Source organism: Haliotis rufescens, unplaced genomic scaffold (genome assembly GCF_023055435.1).
Source record: "Haliotis rufescens isolate VD_foot unplaced genomic scaffold, xgHalRufe1.0.p SCAF_10, whole genome shotgun sequence".
NCBI classification, from domain to species: domain Eukaryota; kingdom Metazoa; phylum Mollusca; class Gastropoda; order Lepetellida; family Haliotidae; genus Haliotis; species Haliotis rufescens.
Genome location: NW_025963780.1, coordinates 21,053,954 through 21,073,095, shown reverse-complemented (window position 1 = coordinate 21,073,095; position 19,142 = coordinate 21,053,954). Strand labels below are relative to the sequence as shown.

The 19,142-nt window shown below is 41.7% G+C and overlaps 2 protein-coding genes across 2 annotated transcripts in view; both read left to right on the top strand.

The window, feature by feature from the left end:
• LOC124122681 overlaps nt 1–19,142 on the top strand; it is a 206,724-nt gene extending 187,582 nt beyond the window's left edge. The window contains exons 11-20 of the mRNA XM_048385538.1: nt 8,018–8,284; nt 9,176–9,223; nt 9,636–9,784; nt 10,394–10,589; nt 13,112–13,231; nt 13,876–14,030; nt 14,500–14,634; nt 16,267–16,381; nt 16,629–16,722; nt 17,002–19,142. Coding sequence (XP_048241495.1) covers nt 8,018–8,284; nt 9,176–9,223; nt 9,636–9,784; nt 10,394–10,589; nt 13,112–13,231; nt 13,876–14,030; nt 14,500–14,634; nt 16,267–16,381; nt 16,629–16,722; nt 17,002–17,140 — 1,418 coding nt within the window. The 3' untranslated portion in view covers nt 17,141–19,142. The remainder of the gene's footprint in view (nt 1–8,017; nt 8,285–9,175; nt 9,224–9,635; nt 9,785–10,393; nt 10,590–13,111; nt 13,232–13,875; nt 14,031–14,499; nt 14,635–16,266; nt 16,382–16,628; nt 16,723–17,001) is intronic.
• LOC125376179 lies at nt 5,619–7,458 on the top strand. Its single transcript, XM_048388066.1, has 2 exons — nt 5,619–5,731; nt 6,222–7,458. The coding sequence occupies exons 1-2, from the start codon at nt 5,627–5,629 to the stop codon at nt 6,438–6,440; spliced, it is 324 nt and encodes a 107-aa protein (XP_048244023.1). The 5' UTR covers nt 5,619–5,626; the 3' UTR covers nt 6,441–7,458.

Genomic DNA, 19,142 nt, shown 5'->3' with positions numbered 1-19,142 from the left:
AATGGGTCTAGAGTATTTATCGTAGTAGAATGCAGTTATGAAATATAGTTTATGCCCTGGATAAGCAAGGATGTTGGATAACCAGAAATACCCTCATTCGTATTGGACGCCGTTGTAATGGTATGATATATTCTGTATCTAATATTTATAACATCAACTTTACGACTAGATAATTTTCATACCTTGAATTTGCGGTTTTATGAACATTAAATCATTTACAGGATTGAAATGAACGTTTACATGGGCATCTCAAATGAATACATGCAATACTGACATTAATCGACATATGTGTGGCACTACACAAAGAGGCTAAAAATGTGGCATTCATTATTATTGCCAATAAAAAGTAGTTTTCATATCTCCCGTCTCAGCTGAAGCCTGCTTATCCATGCTTGACAACAGACATTGTATTAAAGATCCGGGCTGAATGTGCCCAGTTGTGGTTGTTGGTTTTCCTGGTGAAATTTAAAAAAATATTTTTATACTCGCCAATATGACTAACATCCGCCCTGTAGTTAGTTAAACTTCCTTGTAACTTGTGCTATATGTGATTTTGTTTTATAGTGGGCGCTATCCAGGCACCAGTGGTGACCCAGCTACATGCAGAGTTTAACTTCAGACAAGGGGGACAACAGTATGGGGTTCTTGCTGATGCCACAGAGGTCGATAAACCAGTGGTCGTCTGGACCAACATGGACGAACTCAACGAGCTCTCTGTAAATGCCACTGCGATGTTCAAAGGAAAAGAACTTCCGTATCCTCCGGCTTACATCAAAACCGCAGAGACTGGAATTGGCAGAGCCTATGTGAAATGGAGTGAGTGGATTAGGTACTGCAAATCAACGGTCATAATTGGGCGGTATATAAATGATAGCGGTGATATATGACCACCCAACCTGTAGGGGAAAATACACTTAAGGGCAAAATTGTATACATTTAGAAATTGGATTTGACCAAAAACATACATACTTAATCAAAACGTTAAGGATTGAAAGCAGTCACCAACACATTGCAAAGGTAAGGTCCAAAACACAACTATGATCCCCGTATCAAATACATCACCAGCGAATAACAATTTCTTGTTTATTTCAATTTAAGCCGCAATAAAACATTCATGCATAATTTCATTTGTTCGCCAGTTTAGTAGAATTTGCCTTTCATTAGAATGTGTACAATATCATTCACGTCATATCTCGGAAAGGTACAATGTTAAATGCATACATCCCGACCCCCATTCCCATCCCCACCAAACAAATAGAGAAAATGTTAATAACTGTATCATTTTTAACTCCACATTTGTATTAAATAACGCTTAGTTATATTGGTCACATGATATTGGTTATCTCTTTTGTTTCGTTCAAAGAAAGCATTGTGTCTCTGGTAGGAGTGTAGTGAGTGAGTGAGTGAATACAGCCGAAGCTCGTTATATCGAACCTTGTCTTCTCGAAAAGACCGACAGCTCGAACCTTTTCTCCGGTCCCGTCCGACTTGAATATAAATACATATACATTTACCAGTTTATGTCGAATTCGAGATGAAAATATACATAACGTTAACTCGAGTTTTGCATTTGGTCCCGTCTTTGACTTTACAATATGATTTTGCACTTTTATCTTGGAGTTGGCATTTGCCACATTAACAGTTTTTTCTAGTACATTTCCTCCCAAATACAACATCACAGTAAAGGTACAGTGCAATTTGAACCAATTATTCAACCAAATATGTACTTATTCTTTACTCCAATTGTAATGGTAATCTTTATTGACAAATAAAACATCGTGACTGGAGGCACTAGCAGAACACAATAATAGCATAGATATGTACAAATAAACCATGCCAGGTTTATGGTGACCATCCCCATAAGAATACCAAAGCGGCGTTCCGTAATTGTAGCAATTGCAACCTTCTTATGTGTCTTTCAGGTGGTCCCCGTGTGACGTCTGAAGAGAGAGATTACAAATGTGAGGGGACTATTGACTCTGAGCACCCTCAAAAGATGGTTAGATGCGTCGTCAAGAGAGAGTACAGGAACCGTTTGAAAGATGGCGACAAGTAAGACCATGTTCAAAGATAACATACATTCATTGCGTTTTCTTTAGTGTCATCTATAGATGGGCCGTTCACAAAATGACAGTGTAGAGAAACCTCATTTCTTAGAGTGAGTGAGTGGCTGAAGGAGTGAATGAAGGACTAAGTGAGTGAGTGATATTACGGTGTGTCAGCACTGCATGGTAGGAAATCCCGAGGTAATATTCAGGATGTAAATGTTTACTAACATTTGGTCATCTTAGTGAACTCCGCACTCAGTAATATGCCAGCTATATCAAAGCAGCCATACAATTCAGTGATTGATATTATGAACAACGATCAAACGATCCCGACGTAATGCAGGACGTAAATGTTTACTAGCATTTGGTCATCCCGAGGCTCTACTAGCTATGCTTGTCGTAGGAGCCGACTAATGAGGATTGGGTTTCTACATTGTTAAGTGGTGTCACCGTACGTTTAAAGAGTGGAATGTTGTTCACGGATCCGTGAAGGTCCGGTTAGAGAATATATCATCTGCTACCCATGCATGCCGTAAAAGGCGATCGTTGTCATCGTTTCCCAATTGCGTAGATGGATGCTCATGATGTCAATCACTGGATTGACAGAATATTTACAGATCGCCGTCATAAAGTTCGAATATTGCTGAGTGTGGGCTTGGAGAACAAAGGAAACGTCGTTCATGCTGTCAATCATCGGTCTGCCTACTTCGAATAATGAAGTTACAGCAGTTAAAAACACAGTGAATTCACTTTGTAGTTGGTCCAGAAGTATGTATTTGTTTAGGTTTAAGTTGACCTTCCGTGTGACGAGCGGCGGGTACAGGGAGCTGTTTGACACAGGAAACAACCGGGTGACTGCCACGGAACACTACACCGGAACTGAAACGACCCGATCTGTTGCCTTTAACATTGATCTGACGAAACCTGCATTCACAGAAGCCGATGCGTCATTCCAAGTCCACCCTGAATTTACGAAGGTTAGATGCAAACGTCTTCTAATTTCTCATCGCCAATTGACCTCAAAATCGGCCCTTGTCTGTAAAGCTTTTTTCGGGACTTATTTAGATTCCGGTTCCGCGTTTTAGAGTTATTTTCCATTCCGAAGTTGCATTTTTTTATGTTACCCGTCTAGACTTTCAGCTGCAAGAATGCCTTTCCTTTCTACGCCTATCCGAATAGGCTGCTAGGATTATAAGTCTGAGAGGGCAGTTTTGGTACCTACGATTTATCAACGATGCGCACATAAACTGCGCTATAAATCTACAAGTAACCTAGTTAACTTTACAATGAAAACACAGTGCGTATTTCTCCTTCCTCACATTAATGACAACGTAAATGTTCTACTTTAACTATTTAGTGTGTGAGTGAGTTGGGTTAAAAGACGTGATGAACAGCGATTCGGATATCTCAGAGAGTGTAAGCCCATTGATGTGGATGGAAACCTAACATGGTGAAGGTCTTAACTTTTTTTGGTAAAATTCAGGAGCACAGGTATGGTGGTGAAAACCAAGGATAATGGAAGTAAAGTAAAGAAGATATCCATTTCGCTCAAAGGGAATAACAGTAAATAATATCATACATACAGTGAGTTAGTTGGGTTTAATGCCGTTTTATCACGGCGTGTCAGCTTAATGTGGGAGGAAAGCCCGAAGTGATGCAGGCCTAAGACTTTTACCACTTCGGTGAAACCCACGAGCACGGGTATGGTGCTGACAAACCTAGAAACATAATTGGGGCGAACCGTGATTCGAACCCTCAATCATAGGTTTCTGACGAGCCCAAGGGACACAACTCTGCACAGCGAATCGCGGCGCCTTGGACGACTGGGCCACCCGTGCCCCCCATACATATAGATGGTCAGGCATGGATATTAGTAAGCCTGAATTCTAAGTTTTCCAGAACAGAAATTAGCGAACACTTCACATAAATGAAGGTCAACGTATGTATTTTTTACATTATACAGCAAGGTATTACAATGAAATGGGAAGGATGGACGGATGATGATTCTCAAATGGACAAGTACACATGGGAAGCCTTTAAACTTGAACCTAATGGCGATGGAGACTTGATGGAGGTAGACAAACTGAGACCCATCATCCACAGACAAATCAAACACACCTCCCCCATTTCCTACCCTCTTCCTTATGAACCCGATAAACCAGGTATGTATTCCTTCATTCTTCAAGCTGTGGACAAGGCCAACAACTCTGAATACATGAGACGGTTTGCGCTGTACGACAAAGAGTCAACGGTGACCACTGATCCGAACCATGCTATGAACATATCATATGTTGTACGAGACCAGGGCTTCCAATGGATGACCGATACATCAAAGCCACTCGTGGTCAACTGGGAAAACCGGTTTTTGAACTATCACCACGAAAGCGGCAAATTTCTAAACAAAATCTTGCCCTTCAAAGTTCAAATTGTTGAAGACCCACCAATCTACAAGCAGGTCAGCAGCACCAACGATGATCATTATGGTGAAAGAACCGTAGACGCTATCCTCAATGTGCGGGGGATTGTGAAGTTCGAGTGGACACATGATGTCAATAAAACTGGAGGTCGACGCCAAGATACACCTCCAAATTGGTCTGATGTATCCGGTTTAAAAAGTACCATGCAGTTTCAACCAGGTACGTTTCTCTTTTATGTTCCTAATTAATGCTGGTGACTGTGGCCCAAGCCAACGTAATTGGCTGTTTAAACAACTTATAATTATTTCTTCAAACAAAACACCCGACCCTTCAAAGCGCAGTTAAACCCTACTCACTCCAATACTAAAAACATCCCAAGCAATCACTGATCAATTTACAAGATCAAGCTATTCATATTTATAAACTTTCATTTTACTTCATTGATTCATTTAGTGGTTGGACTTTTGTTACATTGGTTTTTTTTGGTTAACTCCACACTCAGTAAAATGCCAGCTATTTCACAGCAGACATACAATTCAGTGATTGATATAATGAACAACGATCAAACAAGTCACCGAGCCTGACCACCATATTCCTTATTTCGCCTCTTTCGGCCAGCATTGGTTACTGGGGGCCAATTCTATGCCAGAATATCCAAGTGACCGTCCCGTTCATGGAAATGCAAGTAGAACACTTTGTAATAAATGTGATTTAATCATTCGTATGTGAATCTATACACATTTCTTTTGTACTCCAGAGGGAGTTACAAGTGGGAGCACTGTTACTGTGTGGATAAGAGCCAGGGACATCCTCGACAACAAGAAAGTGGACTCGACAAGTGTGACCTATGATTTTACGGAGCCACAGATCACTAGGATGGCTTTCCACGAAAACGAGATATCCAACATTCCCTTCAGCTCTGGGTGAGAGAAAATGACGAATTGTACAACTGAGTATGCGGTCTTTTTTATATTTGAAGATGTAGTGTCACCCGCAGTCACTGTAGTTCTTGGTAGTGTTTTAACCCAATGAAACATGATTAAATATTTTATTGACGCTGAAATCTATTTTGAGTTACAAGAAATGCTTATTCGGGGGAAATTGTAATACAGCAACAGTTCCATAACGTCTTACGTATGAATTTTCAGCTTGGAGTTGAACATGCTGGACAAAGAGAGTGGCATTGGACGTGTAGAGGTCAAAGTCATACAGACAGGGAACGGGCACTTGATGTCCAGCAGGAACCTTACGGTACCGACTCTAACAGTGAGTATGAAAGAGTTGAAAGATATTCCAGACTATTTTCACAAGGGGCATAAACAAATGCCTTAGTTAAATAAGTTAAAAGAAAAAAGAAAACTACTCTGCGTGTGTGTGTGTGTGTGTGCGTGTGTGTGCGCGTGTGCGTGTGGGGGGTGCGTGTGGGGGGGGGGGGGAGGGGGGGGTGCGGGTGTGCGGGTGTGCGTGTGTGCGTGTGTGTGTGTGTGTGTGGAGGGGGGGGGGGGGGTCTATGGTTTCGTCCGAAGATGAATATCGGGACGTTATTAGGATCTGTAGGGGAGATGACAGTCATCTTAAGGTACCCAGGCAAGTAGGGCTGTGGGGTAGCCTTGTGGTTAAAGCGTTGTCTCGCCATGCCGAAGACCCGAGTTCGATTCCCTCATAGAGACATACCTCATAGAGACATATTTCTGAAATTGAAACGTTGTTCTATAAAGATCAACCATGTTTGGAAACTCAACACTCTATGTTTCAGCCGTCTGCCTGCACAGACAGAGTGACTGACTGTTACTGCCCTAACGCCCTGAACGTGTGTTACAAGCGAGTATACAAACTTTACATCAGCAACTGTTGGCTGATGGTGGCCAAAGACGCATTGAAATCAGCCGAGGTTAAACTGGAGGTGGGTGTGGTCAACAGAGCTGGACTGAAGACACCCACACCGTTGGTCCACGTGGTGAGCAACACCTTATAATTAGATCATTACATAATTTGTCAGCACACTTTCCAGCTAGGTCACTGTGGCCTGTAAATATTTGTGATAAACCAGTGGTTGATATTATGAGCAATGTTGCACGCCGTTGAGGCTTGATGACACGCTATCAACCAAGTCAGAGAGTCGACCCGATCGAATAGGTCGCCTCTGACCACCATCACTACAATATCGTTTTATACAAAAGTACAGATTATATACAACAAACATATGTGGTCAGCCATTTGCCGAGAGTCAGCGTTCTGCTGACTGTATCGTTTTTTTAAAGAGAAGTTAATTAGTCTGCTATTACATGCTCTCTCCGTAATCAGTTCTATTTGACTCAGTTTGGGGCCAACAACATCAGTTTGTTAATTTGTCAGGAGACAGACTTATATATTTTTTAATTCCTGTTTTTAATGTTTCTAAAAATGTGAACACAGTCACAAAACCATAATTCTTTAATTTCTTTTAGATATTTGCTCCACTCTGTATCATTGATTATGGGGCACGAGTGCCACAGTCATATAAGGCGCCGCAATTGCTGCGTTGAGAAGCGTCCATGAGGGGTGCCAGAAACTTCTGTGACCCTGGTTCGAATCATAGATTCGCCCTGATAGTGATACGTGGTTTTGTGGGCATGAAACCCGTGAAGTTTACACCACGTAGAGCTTTCCTTCTTCGCGAAGCTGCGTTCAACCAAACTCTCTCCTCTCGATGGCCAGAAACACATTGAGTGAGTGAATCGAACCCCGGCCTGAGGCGTGACGGCTAAACCACGTGTCTACCCCCCCCCCCCCCCCCCCGTGGCTTTGTGATACGTGTAATTACGATCTTGTACTGCTGACGTGTGCAGATAGGAAAGGATCCTTAAAAGATGTGATGAAACTTTTTCCTCTGTTTATTGTAAGTGTGATTGAGTTATGTTTAACGCCGCTTTTAACAGTATTCCAGTTATATCACGGCGTGTCAGCTTAATGTGGGAGGAAAGCCCGAAGTGATGCAGGTCTAAGACGTTTACCACTTTGGTGAAACCCACGAGCACGGGTATGGTGCCGACAAACCTAGAAACATAATTGGGGCGAACCGGGATTCGAAACCACAATCATAGGTTTCTTGCGTGCCCAAGGGACGCGACTCTGCACAGCGAATCGCGGCGCCTTAGACGACTGGGCCACCCGTGTCCCCCTGTTTATTGTAGGTAAAAGATCTCATGAAGCTGAAGGGAACCGAGGCATGTGAGTATACTGTGTGTATAAAAATGTAAAATTTACGAAATTGTGTGTGTGTGCGTGCGTGCGTGCGTGCGTGCGTGCGTGCGTGCGTGTGTGTGTCACTCAGGTGGCCTTTGAAGACAATGCTGTCTAGGCCAGACTAATAATAATGACAATCATACAAGGTCAATAGATCAGTTTGCTTGAATGTCATTCACAGCTCCCCGGGGAGTATACATCCAAAGCTGCCCGTCAGGCGCTTGAAGGTTAACAGTCACTTGACTAATTTCATCCAACGAGACACCTTGCATGCTATGGCGACAAGCAGGAGATATCCTCTACTTATCATTGATTATAAACGTTCAGATTTTGGACTTGAGAACGTAACGACAACCAAGATAACGACGTCGAGTGCCCGTGTTTCATGGAAGCATGCCCCAAGCTGCCATGAGCGGACGGTAATCCTTGTGAGCTTCGAGTCCGAATCAGGACATAAGGAGACGCTGAAAGTTTTCCAGAGCGCAACACATTATGTCCTCCACGGCCTTCAACCTGGTACATCATACAAGGTCAAGGTCACTGCAAAATACGGGGACATGCTCAGTATACCCAAGCAGGTATCCATCACTACCAGTAAGTAGTTTGATTGTATTAGTTTTTTGCAGCGTGGAACACTTAAATACTGTGTTTTGTTGCCTTGCAGCGTGGAATACTTAAATACAGTGTTGTGTTCCTTTGCAGCGTGGAACACTTAAATACAATGTTTTGTTTCTTTGCAGCGTGGAACACTTAAATACAGTGTTTTGGTGTTTTGCAGCTTGGAATACTTAAATACAGTGTTTTGTTTCTTTGCAGTGTGGAACACTTAAATACAATGTTTTGTTTCTTTGCAGCGTGGAACACTTAAATACAGTGTTATGTTTCTTTGCAGTGTCGAACACTTAAATACAGTGTTTTGTTCCTTTGCAGCGTGGAATACTTAAATACAGTGTTTTGTTTCATTGCAGTGTGGAACACTTAAATACAATGTTTTGTTTCTTTGCAGCGTGGAACACTTAAATACAGTGTTTTGTTTCTTTGCAGTGTCGAACACTTAAATACAGTGTTTTGTTCCTTTGCAGCGTGGAACACTTAAATACAGTGTTTTGTTTCTTTGCAGCGTGGAACACTTAAATACAGTGTTTGTTGTTTATACCGCATCAGTCCGGACTAGTACAAGCAGCCACACAAACACACACACGTACATGTACGTCGCTATATAAGTGCAATAATCTTGGACGCGACGTTAAACCAAATTTCACCTCACCTCACCTCTTAAATACAGTGAAACTCCTTTATCGTTGCAATTAAAGCGTTCGGATTACGTGAGTGAGTAACCATACAAAGCGGGGATCCATACAAATAAGATAAATGACAATCATGTCATAAGTGCCTGATCACTTGATTGATACAATCGTCATGAAGGAGGCTATTACACCCACCTGTCTTTGCTATAATAATACTTTATTTTTTTCTTAAACCCAGTGGACGATCCTGGTATCGGAACAGGAGCAATCGCAGGAATTAGTACAGGTGAGGGTTTTTTTGCATGGTCTGCTTGACGCTTGTGACACGTATTTTTGATACGTCAATTTTGGACACGCTCGACTGCCTCTCACCGCTGAGGCACCCAGCATTCATAGTACGAATCGACTGATACGCACCAGAAGGTCACAATGGCTTACGTGGCATATTCTATGTCTGGATAATTGCGATCTTGTATGTTTTTGTAAACAAAATAATTTGTTCGAGATGTTTATGGGGAAAAAATATCCACACAAATATCCTCTTGTCTTTAAAAACATATAAGCCGCCTGATTTGAGGGGTCACTTTTTTTCAATTTATTCCTTTCATTGGCATATCTGTTTACTGTGTGTCTTGTAATTGTAATTGTCTTGAGACACTCGTGGTCATACACACACTGACTATGATTGTTTTCGACAGGGCTGGGGGTTGTAGTCGTCGTGGCCGTGGTCGTTGTTCTGCGGAGGACTGGAGGACATCGTTTTCTGAGTAGTCGACGACAACCAGTCGAAACAGCGAGGATTGCCAATAATCTTGATCCGACCAGACCGAGGATGGCATCCTTTAAGGTAGTCCTTGAGGGCAGGTTATGTAGGTGACACAAACAAACTTTGATTATGTTTCTGTGTTTGTCACCACGATACCCGTAGTCGTTGGTTTCAACAAAGTAGTTAACATTTAATACTTCGAACTTCCTCCCACAAACAGCCTCAATGGCCTTGTGGTAGAGCGTTGACCCCCGGACGCGTCATACCAAAAGACGTTAAAAGATGGAACTTGTTGTTACCCTGTCTGGCGCTCGGCATTAAGGGGCTAAAACAAGCTTAGGGCTGGTCGGCTCGGAGTCACTATGTACTGTGTCTGAGTAGGGTATTCATGATAAACTGCGGCATGGTACCTCAGTGAACTAGCACTATAAATCGGTATCAGTCCTGACCAGTACAAACACACACACACACACACACACACACACACACACACACGTGCATTCACGTCGCTATATAAGTGCAATAATCTTGGACGCGACGTTAAACCCAATACACTTCACCTCACCTCACCTCACCTCACCTCACCTCACCTCACCTCACCTCACCTCATCACACCTCACTTCCTCCCAGAGCAACCTGACACACTGTGTTATAACAGGAAGACTGTTTAACGTACTGCATTCGTTTTAGAACAAGTCTTACGCCGAGGACGATGACATCTACCACTACGCCAGCATGCCGTTTTCGACATTGCAGGCAAAGGAGATCGCTAGTGATAAGCTGACGCTTAAGAAGGAAATACAGGGTGGCAGGTTCGCTCGTATTTACAAGGCTTCTCTGATAAGTGGTAAAACACAGCAAGAGGTGGTCGCTAAAGTTCTTAAAGGTAAGATATGCTTGTCCTAAGAGTCGATTCAGTAGGGATCTGGTGTCAGGATCGTGACTTGTATGATAAGTTTTAAAGTTAAACAATTAAAACGTTATTTAAGATAAATGTTGATGTTATGATCAATGATGTAGCCTCATGTTATTGTTATTTACAGATGATCAATGAAGGACAATACCGTAAAGCTGTTATATTTACAGATATATATAGAAAGAATTTATAGAATTCCAAAGGATGATGCCGAAGGAAAACGAAAATGTGAATATGAAAACAATATGCGTAAATATGAGGCAATGATCGCAAACTTGCGACATATCGCAACACCGATTTGGCTTTCAGGGAGTATTGCATAAGCCACGTCGTAATTGCGGGAAGTTGCAAATGTGTCGTATTGTTGCGACATATACGGGGACTCAAAGTTAACGGCCTTCTTTTCATTCGGTTATTAAACGCACCTGCAATCGAAATAATGTGTAAACATGCGATAATACGATAACACAACACGTTCAACTCATGTCAAAGAAGAGATTGTCTAACTGCTACACAGTGAAATGATTCAGTTTACGACACGTGAAGATCCGGGGTAGAATAGGTCTACAGCAACCTATGCTTGCCGTAAAAGGTGACTATGCTTGTCGTAAGAGGCGACTAACAGGATCGGGTGGTCAGACTCGCTGACTTGGTTGATGCATGTCATCGTATCCTAAATGCCTGGATCGATGCTCATGATGTCAATCGCTGGATTGTGAGGTCCAGAATCGATTATTTACAGACCGCCGTCATATAGCTGGAATAGTGCTGAGTGCGGCGTTAAACAACAAACAAAACTAAAATTATTGTTCACGATTTTATTTCTGACTGCAGCTTGACATAAATATGCTACCCCGGGCTAATGAACAAACATGAGGAAAAGTAAAAGCATTTGGACGCTATGAATATATATGTTCGTATCGACATTTTAGTGGATATATTTTGAGTACTAAAATTAAAACATATCTTCAAGAGAGTTCGCGATTAGAAAATGGTCGATACCTACAGTAGCTCACACAAAAGAAATGAAATTAGAATATCCTGTACGCATGATTTTATTGTGATATCCTTTAAGTTTAATGTATCTCCTGCAGACTGTCACTGTATGGGATCTCACATCTAGCAACAGGGCAATACCAGGATAAGAAATACGTGCATTATATCGATATGGCCTAATGCCAGAAACAGATAGATTGCATCAAACAAAAGGACAAACATCCTTTAGTCGGATGTAAGAAGGAAATCCTCAACAGATAACAATAAAACGCATGCATGTATCCATCCATCTACCCATCCATGATTACATACAATGCATACAATGTTTCGGCGGTGTTTGTCGGGCTCCGTTGTTCGTGTTTTGAAAGCGCAAGTCGAAAACAACACTCGTTTTTGTGGTCAGAAATGATACAGTTAACCTATATTGAATCGTTTTAAGCTCACTGGGTCCGAAGGAATAAGATGAGCTTATGCCATACCGTGGCGTCCGTCTGTCGTCCGTATGTCAACATTTTTTTTTTAGAATGGCCTCTTCTTCTGAACCAATAATTGGAAATTAACGAAATTTGACTGTAATCATCGCTAGGTGGTGAGGATTCAAAATTCTACAAATGGTTGGGCTGACCCCCAAGGGCCCAAATAGGGATAATTGAGCTATATTGCTTTAAACGACTTCTTCTCTGGAACTGCGAGATAGATATCAACCATCTATGGTTGGAACTATTCTCTGGTGGTGAGAATTCAAAATAGTACAAATAGAAGGGCTGATCACCCCAACAAGGGGCTGAGGGGCGGGGCGAAGTAGGGGTAATTTGGCGTTATTGCTTTAAACGACTTCTTCTCTGGAACGAAGAGATAGATATCAATCATATTTGGTTGTAAACATTCTCCAATGGTGGGGATTCAAATTGGAGAAATGGGGGGGGCTAGTATTATATACATGTACAATGCTAATGCATATTTTGTCATGATTGCGTAAATATCCAGGTGAGCGATACAGGACCTAATGGCTTCTTGTTTTCAACATGCCGTCTTTTGGCCACCATTGTTCCTGTCGTAAGCTCCTCAAACAGGTCCGACAGTGTCTTAATTTTTGCTGTAAATTTAAGATTATTTAGCGCTAACACACTTTCAAGAAAAAGACTTAGCTGAGACCTTTCTCGCTACGACGCCTGACGCCAATCTTAGCGATAAAACGGCTTCGTATATAGGCCGCTAGTGATATAGATTCTTTGTTGGTACTACTTGACTGAGGACATATATTTTCATTGTCATTTATCATGCCGGGATAAATATGTTTTGTTGGTACTACTTGACTGAGTACATATATTTCCATAGTCATGTATAATCTATGATATGATACCTACAACTACACTGTCGCCAAGACCACTGAATTTGACAAAGAACGTACATACCTTTGACTTTTCTTTTTCATCAAACCTTATAACAGCACACATAGGCAATAGCTTCATAAATAATATCATGTATGTTCTCAGACACCCATGATGAAGACAGTGCCTTACTGATGATGGCCAAGATCAACTTTGCTGCCACAAAGGTCGGGGAACATCGCAACGTGCTGAATTTCATTGGCGCAGTTGTCAGCAACGATGCTTGTGAGTTCAACTATATTGTACCGCCATAACTTTTTCAGCAAAACTGTATGGTTCTACAGTAAACATGTACATTTCGTCTTATCGACAATTAAATCAAGCCTGAAATGATCAATACAGAGTGAGTGAGTTGGGTTTTACGCCAGTTTTAGTAATATTTCAGTAATATCACGTCGGGGAACACCAGAAATGGATTTAACAAATTGTGCCTTAAGTGTGAAATCTAATCAGGCCGTTGGCGACACGAGCTACAGATTTAACGACAAGACTTTCAGACCACCACATACGTATAGACCATCACATATAATCAGATGAGAAAAGACATGATTCAATTTACGGTGTTTTTAAGGGTGATATCAGGCAAAACGTGTAAGGAGGCTAAGATTAAATTGGCATTCACAGTGGTTGCACTCTTTGCGGTTTAAAACAACACTGAGTGACGCCATAACGTTTTCCTGTTGAATTTGTGATGGTGCTTGAGTAAAAGCTGCATTTGTGTCATTGCACCTGTACGGCGCGAATCGCTTGTCATCTCCGATCTACTGGGCCTACATTTGATTTTTTAACGGATCTCCGTGATGTGGCTGTAATGGTGCTGTTTTGCGGTGTAAAACAGGACTCTATCACTCCCTCAATTTTTGTTCCAGTGGGACCGGTCATGGTGCTGGAGTATTGTCAAAACGGACAGTTGGACAAATGGTTAAACGCCATACGGACGGCTGTGAGCACGGATGTCTTGGATACAATCCAAAGAATTACTTTGGGAATATCTAGAGGAATGGAATACCTTTCAAAGAGACAGGTTTGGTTTTTTTTAATTCTATTTTACGCTTTTAAAAGAATTAATCATTTATTGATGTCTGTGTTGGCTACTTTTATCTCGGAAACCAAACCTACTTATATTATCCAAAATACACTGCGAATGCATGCTCACCATTAGATAATGATAATGGTGGCACTTATTGACCACAAAACTGATAAAGACTTGAATTTCACCGAAGTCTATTTTGTATTGTATATTGGGATTAGGAAAAATGCGTGGTACTTTTCTTTTGAACTGTAAAAAGCATACCTTATAACACCCAAACGTTCTGTATCCCCATAGCAGTGTCCCCAACTTCTTTGCCTTCGTGTCAAAGCGATTTCGGGAACATTGTTCCAAGTCAATAGTGCAGAATTCAATAGGACCGACCTGTGCCATTTTTATTTGAGGTTTCAATATTAATTTGACAAATACAGAAAAACTTCATACTTTTATATATGTATTGTAGATTGTTCATCGGAAGCTCGCTGCCAGGAACTGTCTGTTAACTCCCGAAAACGATGTCAAGATTTCCGGATTCGGACCATCCAGCCCTGAAGAAGCAGCCGAGGACAATTCCAAAGGGAAAGAGAGCAGATCACAGGTTTGATGTCAAATACAAATCTTACGTTTTGTGACGCCAACACACACACGCGCGTGTTCCTTGAGGAGCCATCTAGTGTGGTGAGACGACCCCTCCTTACTCGTTTTATTAATTTATTAAGTTATGTTTTGATTTCTCGGAGAGTGGTTACAGGGAGGTTCGATTCCCAGACACGCCTTACAAAAAGACGTTAAAAGTTGGGACTTATTGTTACCCTGTCTTGCGCTCGGCATTAAGGGCCGAAAACAAGGACTGGTCAACTCGGAGTCAGCATACTGTGTCTGAGTGGGGTAATCATGTTAAACTGCGGCCTTGTATCTCAGTGCGCTGGCACATTCGTGACCAACTCGTGTTTTTTCCGGGACAAGCCGAATAGCGACTCATGCCCCTCTCATGGCCATTTTTGCGACCGGGTTCCGTCTTAGCGCAAACGGCCGCCTCCGTGGTCTTGTGGTAGAGCGTCCGCCCGGAGAGCGGAAGGTCCGGTGTTCGATCCCCGGCCGCGTCATACCAAAAGACGTTAAAAGATGGTACTTGTTGTTACCCTGTCTGGCGCTCGACATTAAGGGGCTAAAACAAGGACTGGTCGGCTCGGAGTCAGTATACTGTGTCTGAGTGGGGTATTCATGTTAAACTGCGGCATGGTATCTCAGTGAGCTAGCACTATAAATCGGCATCAGTCCGGACTAGTACAAGCAGCCACACACACACATACACGTGCATGCACGTCGCTATATAAGTGCAATAATCTTGGACGCGACGTAAAACCCAATTTCACCTCACCTCACCTTAGCGCAAACGGGCAGACCTGAAACAATTGTCAACTCGTTGTGTAATGGTTCACATATATTTCCCCATGTATTATATATATTTCAGATGCAATTTAAAGCACAGCTGGACATGCGGAATTATACAGTATGATTGGACACATTTAACTGTGTCTTGGGTATATTTTTAGATGCAAGACATATGTAAAATCAAATATTATTTCTGAGGGATTCTTTGACGAAGAACTTGAAATCATACGCGCATTCTGATTGGTTTGTCGTATTTTCGCACATAACATTCATCGAAAGGGGGACGAGTCTTCTTGCAGGTTACGGAAAGGGGCGAGTTGTGCCGAATGTGCGCTGGCACTGTAAAACCGGACCACAACAGTTTGTTCTGACTACCACAAGCTGCCACACACAAACACATGCATGCACGTCTCTAAGTCGCACGTCGCTACATAAATAACTCGAGGTTCAATTCCACTTATCTTTTGATTTCTTGGCTTTATGGGGACCCCTTTGGGAATCGATGGTGGAACCCGCAATAGCCCGAGCAGAATCGGTTGTGTCGTTTAGGACTGACACGTAGCTAATTGCGTCTGATGGTACCCGATTGGCATGGGTCGTTGCTCATGCTTTCAGTCATCGGTTTGCCTAGTCTGGATCCTATGATGACCAGTCTGCGTGCGTGTTGCTGACTCTGGCGTTAAGCACACATATTCCGTCGCACTCACATGGACTTTTGTTGTGTATGGTGTTAAACGTTTACACCTATTTTGTGTGGTTAAATGGTTATGATTACGCTTGGAACAAACTCATCTCCTGCTCGTTTCATTACATGTCAGCTGTGGATGTTTTTCAGGATCGAATCCCAATAAAGTGGACGGCTCCAGAGTGTCTTCAGTCTCTGAAGGGAGCCAATGAGAAGAGTGACATCTGGTCCTTTGGGATCACAATGTGGGAGATCTTCAGTCTGGGTAAGTATCCTTCATGCTGAAAAATTGAAATGTTACCGAAACTATGTAAATGGTACATAGTATGTCGTTAAAATGCTAACAACCCCATATGACAAAGGTCCAATTACAAGGATACCAAAGACATGAACTCGCTGGCAAAATGTTGTTTTATTTGCACTTAGCACTTTTCGAAAAAATGTTTCATACTTTCTAATCATTGAATGAGTCAAATGCAGTTGGATCAGAAAGGCCTAATATTTCTTTTCAGGTCAAACTCCCTACCCTGACATGCGGAGCAGAGATCTACCAATCAAACTCAAGAATGGGTACAGACTCCCCAATCCAGAGTATGCTGAGGAAATGTGAGCAAATTGGCATTTAAGGTCCAATCATGTACTTTCATCGGCCCCTTTTAGGGCAGCCAACATGCCCCTTTCCGATTCACATGCGTACAATGTGTGAAGGCCATTCTTGATTTCAATCGCGGGAGTATTGCTGGAATATTGCTTACAGCGGCATTTAACCCACTCTACCCAAAATAAATTCATCCTCACCAAAATCGTTTCAAGTGGCGATTATGAGAAACTTTCTTTTTACTTTACCTGACCCAACCTTCATTCATTCATTCATTCATGTTTCAGACATCAGGACATCATGCAAGGCTGCTGGAAGCAGAACCCTAAAGAGAGGCCTACTTTCGCGATTGTAGTGGAAAAACTGGAGACGTCGTTCGGTTATAGACCTGGGGAGTCTGGGGAGGTTTACTACACAGCTACCTAATGCATGCAGATGTTATACATCTGACACCTTCTGAAAAGAATAGGTCGCAAATTTACTTAGCTTATTTTATATGTCTTTTTATATTTCTTTAACTATTAGACGCATTTTTTATACAGCGTGTGCATTTTTCAGAGACGTGTACTTAGGGGTGAGGGGGCAGCCAAGCGCTTAAAGAGTTCGTTACAACTTAAAACTTTCCCAGTACAACATGGGTACAACGCTTGAAGCCCTTTTTGCATTCATTGTAATAATGCTGGAATGTTGCTTTGTCAATACTCACTTGTTGTCGCGGACGGCCACAAATTATGTGAAGGGGACCTTCAGGAAAGACGAACACTCACCTCTGGACCAGTTGATTGTATGTTCGCCCTTTCCTCACACGGCTATTATCAGACATTGTTCCATGACACCGGTGACCAATAAACGCCGATTAATAATTACTTCCTTTGAAGATGTCGCTTCCTGGACGGCCATTTAAATCTGTATCGAGTCAAGACAAAAAATTGTGTTTTGAATTTAGATGTCATGCCTTAATACGTAGGCCATTAATTGAGTTCTCTTTCTGTTTGTAAGTGGAAACGGTGTGTAGCTCACCTATAGGCTAGACCTTATATCGAGAAAAGAACACAAATGATTTGGACCAAAATAAATTTACAGACGATGATATGTAACAAAACGTCAAGTTTGATTTGCACAGGTGACAAATCATGGGGGGATAATTTCGCCGGCGGTGGAGAGTAACTGGATGGGTAACCGCGCTCGGAACGTTTGACTTTGGATTCTCTTTCTTCGGTCCTGCTCCACGGCTTATTACACCTGGTATATCCTTAGTTCAGTTCAAATGTTCTATGTGGGATGAAAATCTAAATTGCTCATTGAGTTTTATGATGGGGTGGGATGGTTAAATGGACTGCTGGGTTTCTATCCGAGACAATAAACCTTTTACTGTTTTTACAAGTCAATAAATAATAGCTCTAGTCGTCATATTTTCACTCTGACAGTGGCCGACATCGTCACTAGATAAGAAATGAGTAAAGTGAAAAAGCAGTTAGCTTGATTTACTTGAAGGCTCTACATCACCTTCAGCTTTAAGATTCACTGAGAGTCAGGGTTCGCTTGACAAAAAATCTGTTGGTGGATGTGAACAGTTTAAAAAAAACCTACCTATCTTCCGGTATGTTTCTACCTGAAGTATCTTCATTCTTCATTAAACTTTGAACTGTTCCTTCAGCAGCAGTAAAAAGGTTCCCGGTAGATTCAGATGGACATGTGAATGCAAAACCGACAGCTTTGTTTGCATACTCCCCATTGAGCTGAAAATGAAAACTGAATGTAAACCGAACCGTTGACCTGTCAACCTAAAAACAGACTTTGTGGAACAAAGGATAAACAAATGTACATGTTATCATACTCAATCAATTCGGTAGATTACGGTTAACACATTTAACAATCGGGACCGGCCTGTTAATATTCTTGAAACAGGAGCTGGACTTTTTAAGGCAGGACAGACATTATTTTTTAACCCAAAACCTATTAATTTCATAACTTCGAGCATGTCCAGTCAGCAAATATTTATTTTTATAAATAACACATAAGGACAAATACGTTTTCAGGCACACCCATGCAACTCCTATCTCCGGAATATAAAAAGGCCGGTCCTATACAAATATATAATTTATATGTCTAAGCTGTTTTCGTGCTTTGTTCGTACAATGTTTTTTGACATTATCTTATTGTCCTGTTTTACATATCTATTCTATTTTGTTCTTATATTTTATGGTCATATTATTCCCATACTCCAATATTGTATACACAAATGAAAACCTTAAAAGTATTTCCAGAGGCACAATATTCAAAACTCATTAATGTTGATGTGCGCTGTTTTGTAATTGTAACCCGGACGCCAACGCTTTTAAAAAATATATTTAACTGAATTTTTATTCTGCCAAACACAAGTCACGATGAAACATTGTTAATATCCGTTGTCAGTTGTTTGTTGTGT

What these genes read in the sequence shown, in the direction of transcription:
- LOC125376179 (XM_048388066.1), top strand. Translation starts at nt 5,627, where the DNA reads ATGCTGGACAAAGAGAGTGGCATTGGACGTGTAGAGGTCAAAGTCATA. An exon ending in TTACGGTACCGACTCTAACA is followed by an intron (nt 5,732 to 6,221) that starts GTGAGTATGAAA and finishes TCTATGTTTCAG; the next exon opens with CCGTCTGCCTGCACAGACAG.